Source organism: Geospiza fortis, unplaced genomic scaffold (assembly GCF_000277835.1).
Source record: "Geospiza fortis unplaced genomic scaffold, GeoFor_1.0 scaffold166, whole genome shotgun sequence".
Lineage (NCBI taxonomy): Eukaryota > Metazoa > Chordata > Aves > Passeriformes > Thraupidae > Geospiza > Geospiza fortis.
Window position 1 is genome coordinate 11,653,183 of NW_005054310.1, and position 10,264 is coordinate 11,663,446.

General features: G+C 37.3%; 1 protein-coding gene across 3 annotated transcripts; it reads left to right on the top strand.

Moving 5' to 3' along the window:
• Nucleotides 1-6: 6 nt before the first annotated feature.
• ZCRB1 (zinc finger CCHC-type and RNA binding motif containing 1) lies at nucleotides 7-10,264 on the top strand. 3 transcript variants are annotated; one of them, XM_031055577.1, is made up of 9 exons: nucleotides 411-423; nucleotides 4,549-4,636; nucleotides 4,792-4,820; nucleotides 6,601-6,757; nucleotides 6,932-7,043; nucleotides 7,126-7,233; nucleotides 7,976-8,085; nucleotides 8,191-8,266; nucleotides 9,618-10,264. In XM_031055577.1, exons 4-9 carry the CDS (start codon nucleotides 6,711-6,713, stop codon nucleotides 9,747-9,749), a joined length of 585 nt encoding a protein of 194 aa, XP_030911437.1. In that variant the 5' UTR covers nucleotides 411-423; nucleotides 4,549-4,636; nucleotides 4,792-4,820; nucleotides 6,601-6,710; the 3' UTR covers nucleotides 9,750-10,264. The 3 variants fall into 3 exon arrangements, with proteins under 3 accessions (XP_005419319.1, XP_030911437.1, XP_030911438.1); XM_031055578.1 differs by lacking the exon at nucleotides 411-423 and adding an exon at nucleotides 6,182-6,235 and having other exon boundaries at nucleotides 4,559-4,636; XM_005419262.3 differs by lacking the exon at nucleotides 6,601-6,757 and having other exon boundaries at nucleotides 7-423.

Sequence of the window (10,264 nt, forward strand, 5' to 3'; positions counted from 1 at the left end):
AGGGACGAAATAAGCAGCTGGTCGGGGCCGCGCTGCGATTTTGTGGCCAAAGGTGTTAATACAGCGTGTGGAAGTTCCTGAGCGGTCTGTGGTTCTGTTGCTTTAATGTCGCTTTGTTCGCACTGAACTCTGAAATAGATTACGTGTCTCGTGATTTGAGGAGGAATGGGTGTTGCGAAGTGAGTTACCCAGATCTGCCCCGCCTGGGTGAAGCTCTTGCGATTGAACCAAGCAGCTCTTCTTCCATCTTGGCTGTGCTGAGAATCCCTTTAAAAAGACACTGTTGGAAAAGCTTTTGTGGGCTTTCCCTCTGGAGCGTGGGGGAAATGGTGGCATAGAAATGATGGACTTCTGAAGGCCCTGGGTCTCTCCAAGTGGAGGCAAAAGAAGACAGCTCAGGCCGCCAGAGCACTCCTTACTTCTGTAGGTATTGCACATTTGGTCGAGTAAAGCACTTACTGCTGTATCACTTTCATTCACAATAAAGTCTCAGCAAATGCTGATTAGTGCTGGGGATGGAAATGGAATCATATAATTGTGTCTGTCTGGGACAAAGTTCTACTGATTTTGGCCAAGGTCAACATGACACCTATAAGTAATCTGGAAAAGGAACATATATGAATTATATGTTTGATAGATAGTCCAGCCTGATGGTCTGGTTGCCAAGTCTTGCTGTCCCTAAGCTTTTGTAGTTAGATCAGTACATAAAAGTGTTTTGATTCAAAGCACAGATCCTTTTTATGTTCCTCTTTGGCTTGAGCCGATTGTATCCTTTCTTTACTGATAGTGCTAATCTTATTTACCAACTCTTGATCCTACTTAATATTTGCTTGGTATTATTTAAGTGAGTATGAGATAAAACAGATTATTCTCTTACAGCTTGTTCCACCCCCCTTGTGCAGGGCAGAACTGCAGCAAGTGGTTGAGTGGTTGATACCCTTGTCAGGGACCAAGGAGAACGTGAGTTTGGCTTCATCCTTTACCAGACACTTGATTATTAGCCTGAGCCAAGCTCCTGCCACAACTAATGGTTTGTTGATTTGGGTCTAAACTCCATTGACACTGTTAAATCAGGAAGAAAATAGTGTGTTTTAAGGATCAAGATAGAAACACTGTAATTGGCCTGAGCAGGAGTGTCTCGAGAAACTTGCTCAAAAATCATTTGTACATACTTCAATTGATTAAATCATAGATCTGACATTGCTGCGCTGCACTTAAAAACAAAGATACAAGTTTGTGCTTTCAAGTTGAAATACCAAAGTTAAGTCATGGAAGTATAAGTAAATTTAGGCTCCACTTGATGATTCAGAGGCATCTGAACTGTTTTAGTGGTGTCCTCATGTGTTCTGGGATAGAGTAGAAAAGCCAGTTACTGAAATTAATCGTTGTCTTTCTGTGATATCCCCAGTACTAATGACAGATGCTGCATTAAGCATATTGGGTTGAAGCAAAACATATTCGTGTACCTGATCTATTTTTCAGGAGACTTAATCATTCCTGACAGATGGCTCTTGTCAAAAAATGGCTTCTTTTAGTTCAAGTTGTTAGAAAAGACAAAAAAGATTGAATCCAAGAAGTCATTGTAATGAGACATAACTCTGTTGTCAAAGTCAGTATGTGAAAGTGATAAATGAAGAAGGCATTAATATTACAGAGAGGCCATTACATTAATGGGAATTGTGTGCAATTCTGTGGAGGTATTGTAAAGGCTTTTAGCCAATGCTTTAAAGTTGAGTAATGAAGGTAATACCTTGAAGATCAAGAAAGCCCCAGGAAAGCATCTAGGATAAAATAGAAATGTTTTGATTTGTTGAAAAGCTCTAGCAGGATATAGCCTTGAAGCCAGGCTGTACCTGACTTTCAGTTGAGTCTCCTGAAGCAAGAAGAAAGCTGAGATGTTGTTTTTTGGTTCATTTGGAGATTTTTGTGAGGGAAGAGGATCTTGTCAGCTGAGCGGAGAGACTGGTAATCATGGAGAAAGAATGTGATGAAAATCTTAAAATAATATTGGACATTTCTATGAAGTTAGAAAATTCCTGAAGTAGCAGGACTCTCAGCCTTGTAATGATGAGCCTCCAGATGACATGTCTTATCTGGGGATTTAGCTTAAATCTGGAACTGGCATTTTTTTCACTCCTCTGACTAGAAAACATCATTATAATAAATGGTGATAACCATACAGTTGCTGTACTCCCTCTTGTAGTAAAGTTGTGTCTGTAGAGTGAGTCAGACATTAAAAATAAGCAGTACTTGCACAACAGTCCTAAACAATACAAATTGCTAAGAACATTTGGGCAGTTAGAGCAGCAGAACTGTTAAGCCCAAATTTGTCCAGGGGAGTAGAAACAACGTTCAACCTGAGCTGTCTGGCAGCCAGTGCTGTCAGGGTGCAACTCTCAGCTGCTGAGCTGTCTGGCAGCCAGTGCTCAGTGCTGTCAGGGTGCAACTCTCAGCTTCTGGAAAAAGCAGTGTGCAACTGAAAATGGTGATTCTGTAGGCTGCTTTCATTAATAATTTCCTAACAACTGAGCTGTTAGGCCAGTAGTAATCTCTGCATGATGTCTCACCTTCTCTGTGGAGGTTTGCACTGTGGCATTGTGCAATATGCAGGCTGACTGCTCTCCAGTCATGCTGTTCTCCCTGGTGCCTGCCCATTGAATGGGGGCTGCTTTGGCCTAGTGTTGCAAGGTGCTCCAGCTTCTCTTGCCTTTTAGGCAGAGTGAAATTGTTGTATTCAGATGTTTGAGGTTCACCTCCAGTGTTTTCTCATCCACTACTGCAATATATTAGCCCTGGCAATGTAACATAGTGCAGTGTTGAGATTGCTTTTCCTGAATCTTTTATCCACTGTACATCTGGATAATTCCACTTCAGGCCATCCATTCACATGGCATGTTGCCAAGTCAGTCTGGTTAGGCTTGTCAAGGATACTAATGCCAAGCAGAAGGAATTTGGGATAATGAACCCAGTCTGCCTAACACCAGATGCAATGTGTGGCCTTTATTGCAAATTTATTCTGTTTTCATTTGCTTAACCTTTGTGTTGCCATTTTTGCTCATGCCAAAAAAACAATCTCTGAACATGAAAAACCTCAAAATTGAATCACTTGGAAACTGCCACTGCAATGAATACAGTAAGCATGTAAGGAAAGAGAAGCAAAGCACTTGGACAGTCAGTGTCTACTGGGAATATCAGGCCTTCAGATAACTAAATCATGAAATGCCAGAAAGTATCAACCGGATTAGAGTGTGATATTAGTTACTTTTGTTGGCACTTGGCCAAGCAATCTGTTCAGACTGGCTACCCAAGAAGTGCCCTAAGAAAATGTAATATGGCAGATGCTGATTTTAATACTTTAAGGTTTTTATCCCTTCATCAGCTTCTGTCTGCATTTTTTAAATGAGGCAGTCTTGCTGGAGAAGTGGCTTGATCCTCAATTGGGAATTGGCTAGAAGTGCCAGGAAGCAATAATAAGGCTGTAGGAAAATGGACAAGGAGGTAGAAACTGGACTGTGTAGGGAGTGGGTTTGCTGTACTATTTAGTGTGGTCTTTCATAAGGGGTATGTTTTGATCTTAAATTTTACTCACTTAGCTCTTGGTATGAACCATGGCTGCAGAATGGGTCAAAGAGGATGTTTTGCACAGACTTTACACCACTAAAAATCTTGGGAAATGTCCAAATGTGAAGAAAAACATTGGCTTGTCATTTTCAAGTTAGTTCAGTTACTCTTCACCTAGTATTAGATGATGTGTGTTGGTTATAACAGTATTTTTAATTGATTAATTGTTTCCAGACATACTCAGTTTCAAGAGCATAGAAAAGATTGGAAATTAATATGGAAAGATTGGAAATTTTCCTGCTTCCTAGCAGGAGAAATCTGCCTAGTCAGAAGGAGGAAGGGGAGTGCTTCTACAGAGATGCTTCTTTATGGTCAGCTCTGGACACTTGCAGTTCTAGAGGAGTGCAGAAACTTGAGCAATAGTTAAGGGAGGAAATGAAAGCATGTTACTTTAGCATCATGCTACATTGACTTAAAAATGTATTTATCTCCCTCCCCACAATAATTAGGACTCTGCTTTAGAGAAACTTTTTTTTCCTCCCTTAACCAAATGTCTTTTATTGTATGTTGAATGCAGCTGAACTGATACTTGCATAAAGAATCATGCTGGTACTGGTACAAAGGTCAGTAATTTGACACATTGTCCAGAACATTTAATAAATGGACATTGCTTGTTTCTTTTGGCCCCCAACCTTTCAATTGCACAGATCAGCAGAGGATTATTGTAAGTACACTAACTTGCCAGTTTTTTATTGACTACAAATCGACTCACATAGAATAAAAATATGTTTGGATCCAGGGGAGGAGGAAGGAATGTATGTCTTCCGTAGTCCATGTAGGCAAGGGAAATGAAAGCTATGCTCTCCTGCAACTTTATCATGGCTCTCTGGGCTAGGTTTGAAATAAAATTGAAAGTCTTTAAACTATTTTTTTAATTATTTCTTTGTTCAATACAGTTTAACTCTTCTCTCTTTTTCCTTTCATCAGAAAAATGAGTGGTGGATTGGCACCAAGCAAAAGCACAGTGTATGTGTCCAATTTACCCTTTGCTTTGACTAACAATGATCTGTACAGGGTAAGTTTTAAGAAATGCATTGATTAGATTAAACTTGTTGACAACAATTTTGACTGTAAAATCAATACTGATATATAAGTTTGTCATGATAAATTTATTATTAGTGAAATGCAATTGGCTGTTGTTAAATCTTTTTATTTTGTTTTATATTTCAGATATTTTCAAAGTATGGGAAAGTTGTCAAGTAAGTGACCTGATACGGCCTTCTATTTTTGTACCTCTCATTTTAAATATTTTATGTCTTTCCTTCACTTGAAAGTCTTGAGCTTTTTGTAATTAAAGTATGAATGTGGAACTGTATTGAAGTTCTGTTCATTTTTAATAAAGTATAAATTTAATTTAACAACTGAAAGTTCTTGCAGTTACATACATAATACAAGAATATTTGTGTTTGGGACATGTTTTGCTAACGATTTCCCAAGAGCAAGTAGAATGTTGTTACATACCATCAGTCTTTTCTCTGAAATAGTTGAAACAGTGTTCTATATAATTCCCCTTTCCTTCACCACTGTGGGGCACACAGTGGGTAAGTGTGAAAGTGGGAACTTCTTATGTGAACTAGATGTCACAGTTCCCACATTTGCAGTGTGCAGTTCTCTGTGATTCTAGAGCAGGTGGTTATTGTGACTGCTTAGTATTTCACCTAAAGCTAGATGTAAGGCTGCATTAATGGCTTTCAGTATGTGGGGTATTCATGAACAATATATATGAATATCTGCCTCTGTGTTCAAATGATAGAAAGAAATGCCACAGTAAGGAACTGACTACTGGTTTATTTTTTTTTTAATTGGTCAGAATAAGGAGACTCAAGTCTTCAGTTTTTAATCCTAAACCAGCAAGTATCTTCTCTAATTTCTAGTAGCTGTTGCAGAAACTCTGTGAGATACAGAGTTTCAAAGTTTATGAAGTCTCAGAAGTGTGTTTCAGGTGACAAATAGCAGGAAAAGCAAATATATCCTGACTATTATGACTTCAACTGAGTTTGTTCAGTAAGAAATCAGAGTTTCTATGGCTTCGAGAAGTTCCTGACTTTTTAAAGATTTGTCATACTTGATTCTTTCTATTCTTGTGTTATTAACTGGTATGTTCAATATCCTGATTAGAAGTCTGACAGTCATACCAGGCTTCTGTTGGAGTTCTTCAAAGAGTAGATTGGCATAAAAATTAAAGAATTGTCCTAAAGTCAGTTTTGTTGACACTTGAACTTAATGCATGCAGTTGGACATGTTGTCCAAGAGGCTTTGTTAGTAAAACTATTAAGTTCAACCTTTTTTGTGCATGTATTTGGGGAAATTTGAGCTTTCTTTACTGTGTTTTTACCATGTGGGTCATCTGTTACTTATACAGATTGTATGGCAGGCCTTCTGTATTGAAGTGGGGTTTGGTTTTTTTGGTTACTTAGAATTTTGGTTTGCCCTGTGGCTGAACCTTGTTTTGCCTCTGGTGGACATAAGGAGGAGTGTATTCCCTACTTTTTTATGTGTACTTTGATTTTTATGTACATGCCCCCTGACATTCTGGTTCTCACTGTTGTTGTTTTGTTAGGTTTTTTTCAGGACTAAATACAACTGATACTACGATTGAAAGAATTGAGGCTGTGTGAGTTTCAGCCATACACACACCCGGGCCCTGTCTTTTAAATTTTTATCTTCAGGTTTTGTTTTACTGTTTCTAGATTTTCATTAACTTCTCAATGTGCTAGTGAAGCTGTTGATTTCAATGTTAGACTGAAGATTTAGCTTTGTATGTCATGTGAAATAACACCTGCATCCATGATCTTTGGATTTCACTTGGAGATATTTGTAGAACAGTACTGCATATAGGTAGTGCTTCCTGTTGTGAACCTGTTTAGCTGATTAGTCCTACATGAACATAGATTTCTCAGTTTGGAGGCAGTTCACACTGTGCTTTTCATCAATAATAGCAATGGTAAGATTACTCATGAATTTTCCTTTCACCTCCAGTATACACAGTTCCTTCCAGTTAGGCTGCTTGTAAATCTGAAGTTTATGTTCTCTGTTCTGCAAGTCACCCAAGAGAATTAAAAGCGATACTGGTTCCAGAAAGACCTCACATGCTTTTTAAAAATCATCTCCACTCTACCTCTAAATACATGCCCAGGTTAGCTGCTCCTTTGAATTTCTGTTTAATGAGTATTTTTATTGTCAAATATACTTTAACTCTTTTGCTATGTAACAAAGGTAAGATCCCCCTGAGATTTTTAAGGAGGAAAAAATCTCTGAAACAATTTTAGTGTGTTTCACTGAAATCAATAATGTGGTTATATGTTTCCAGAGTTACCATTATGAAAGACAAAGACACCAGAAAGAGCAAAGGAGTTGCCTTTATTTTGTTTTTGGATAAAGAATCTGCACAAAACTGTTCTCGGGCACTTAATAACAAACAGGTAAGCTGTGGGAAGTTTTTATGGCAGGAAGGTTGGGCTTTCAGTCCCAAAACATTTACCTTTTCTTTCCAATTTTCTGTAGTTGTTTGGAAGAGTAATAAAAGCAAGTATTGCCATTGATAATGGAAGAGCAGCAGAATTCATTCGCAGGCGTAACTACTTTGATAAGTCTAAGTGTTACGAATGTGGGGTGAGTAAAACCAAAAATGTAGAAAAATGGACAAAAGTTGTGGGTTGAGATAACAACTTAATAATTGAAATAATACTAAATAGTAGTAGTAATAGTACGTGGTAATGAAAGTAACAAAGAGAAATAACACCCAAGAAAAATAAGTGATGCACATGAAAACTATTGCAATGACAACCTCATACTCTTTGCTTCAAAGTATCTGCTTTTCCTATATCTTTGGAAGTTCATGATTTAGCTGGCAGTAAAATAAATACAGGAAACAACTGTTCTATATAGAAGTGAGTTTAAAGTTTTAATTCATTCCTGACTTTTCCTGAACATAGTAATGTAGGACAATGATATTTGGATAGTATTTAATGTCCAATACAAACTTGATTTATATTCATAACACTTCTTACAGCAAAAATGTCAGCTCAGTCCTGTGTCTTAAATTGTTAATTCTGAGGTTTCTATCTTGTTTTGAATATAAACCATGTGTAGTGTATTCAGTTATTGTAACAGACAAAAAAATCTACTGTGCTTGTAGCTTGTTCTCAGTTTGCAGTTAAGCATGCATATCACCACTAATCTCTTCATTTCCATGGCAAGCCTACAGAAGAGTTTGTCTTTGTGTGCTAATTCAGCATTCCATTTATCTTACTAATTGCTCCCATTTTTCCCCCCATGAACTTCCCTCATGATATGTTTTAACATATAGTTGTTTGTAATGGCTTCTGTTAAGCAATATTTCTTTTCCTCCAAGGAAGCAGGACACTTAAGTTATGCTTGTCCTAAAAATATGCTAGGAGAGCGGGAACCACCAAAAAAAAAAGAAAAGAAGAAGAGAAAGAAAATAGTGGAGCCAGAAGAAGTGTATGTATATTGAGTTACATGTTACTACTTCTTTTAGGAAGCTTTTTCATACTAAACACTTAAATTAAAGATCTATATTTTTTTCTCTCTCTCTGCACAATGAAGTGAGGAGGAAGAAGAAAGTGAAGAGGAAGGTGAAGACCCCGCTCTAGATAGCCTCAGCCAAGCCATAGCTTTTCAGGTACAAAATTGAAGCATGGCATATTAATTATATTTTTTTAAATTCAACTCCCTTCTTTAGCTGCTTTTCAGAAGCTCTGATATACATGCATAGGTCTGTCTGCTCTATAGCACTTGGGCTCTGGTTTGGTAGCAATACTTGGTAACTATAGTTGGCTTCTTTACATTGCAGACATGTTCAGTGGAATTTTGTTTGGGTTTCTTCCTCTGTCACTATTGCTGCATTTGTGTGTTTCAGCCTTTCTTTCCTTCAAGCTCCTTTGGTATTTTCTTGTGTCATCTCTGCTGTGATGCTCTGCTATGTTTTTGCCCACAAATCCCTCTTTACTTTGTTGTCTGAGGAGACAAAAAAAAAATCATGTATAAGTGACCAGACACATCCTCTGTCCTCCCTGGAATGTCCTTGAACATTTATTACTAAGACACTTCCTTTGCCTAATACAGACCATCACATTCTCTAATAGACCTCATCTCCCAAAACATACTGAATGCATATTTTTTTATGTAGCTAGCTTATCTAACATCTGTATTACTGTCTTTATTAATTCTTTATCTCTACACCCTTTTTCTTCATGAAACACAACAAGCCTGACCTGATATTCAAATTTCTTGGCTCCCTGGGCAACATTGTTGCCTATGTGCCTGTCCCCTCCCCCCCAAAAAAACCCTCAAGAATTAATAACTTTGTTCTGAATGTGACTGTAATGAGTGCAGGACTTTTACATGATGATGTCCAAAAAAGTGATTCACATAATCACAGTGTTCCTCTCTTTACTCAAAAACTTCACAATTGGAAATAAAACCTATAAAGGTAGGAAACATTCTCATTTCTATTGATGCCTCACTATCACCGTCCAAAGATTTTTAACTGGTAAAAATAGGAAGCTTCTATTTAACTATTAGTTGAATAACCTTCAGTAATAATCCCCAAAGGCACTCATTATGTGAATGAATGACTGCAAAGGACAATGGATAGAAGACTTATTAGCAGAACAAAGCTAATTCAATAACATCAGTTTAAAACATGAAGCATTTTTTGCTTTAGATCTAAGCTAAAGAGATCTGCTTTAGATCTCTCTATATTTTTGGAAGTTTGCCATGGGCAAAATTCCTCTTTTTGAGAATACAGGATGGTCCAGGCGGCTGCTGTAGTGTAAAAGACAGCTTCTATGTGAGAACTACTTTCAGAAATGTTTTGTAGTGCTTTGATCACACAGTTTATCTGGAAATAAACCCTTGTAATTCTTTAACTTATTTAAGAATTCAGTGTATATTAAGATTTAGTATTGTTATTTGTAGTGCACCTTAATTTTTCTTAATCCCATCTACTACTTCTCTTTTCTTCATTATAGCAAGCCAAAATTGAGGAAGAACAACAAAGGTGGACACAGACTGCAGGGGAATCTTCCATTTCAGATGATTCAAAACGCCCACGGATTAAGAAAAGTGCTTATTTCAGTGATGAGGAAGAACTTAGTGACTGAAATAATACTGTTCTAAATGCATATATCAGATATATATAGTGTACATTTTGTAAAGTGCTACAAAGTGATCTGTAATACAGGTTTGTTTTGGTGTTGAAGACAATGAAAATCATGGGGCTTTTTTATTCTGTCCCCTGATTCTCCCATCTTTTTATATCTGTGTCTCAAAACCTTTTGTTTCAAGGCAACTTTTTAAGTAAATGATGTAATTATACACTTAAATCCAGAAAAGTATCTGTGAGAGTGTATCTTGCAGTTAGTGTCTAGACCCAAGTCGTAGCAGTGAAATGTTTCATGAGAGAATTTCCCAAGGCTTTTTTCCTAAGAGGAGTTCCTCTTAGGATGACTGTTAACACCACTGATGCTTTATGTGTTGGTCTGTTTGGAAGCAGTGCTTTAGTAGTACTTCAGTAGATTATGAAACTTGCATTAGTTCCTCTGCATAGGATTGAATTTCAGCTTTAGGTATTGTATTTTTACTCTTCATGCAGTACTATAATAAATTATTGTTGCAT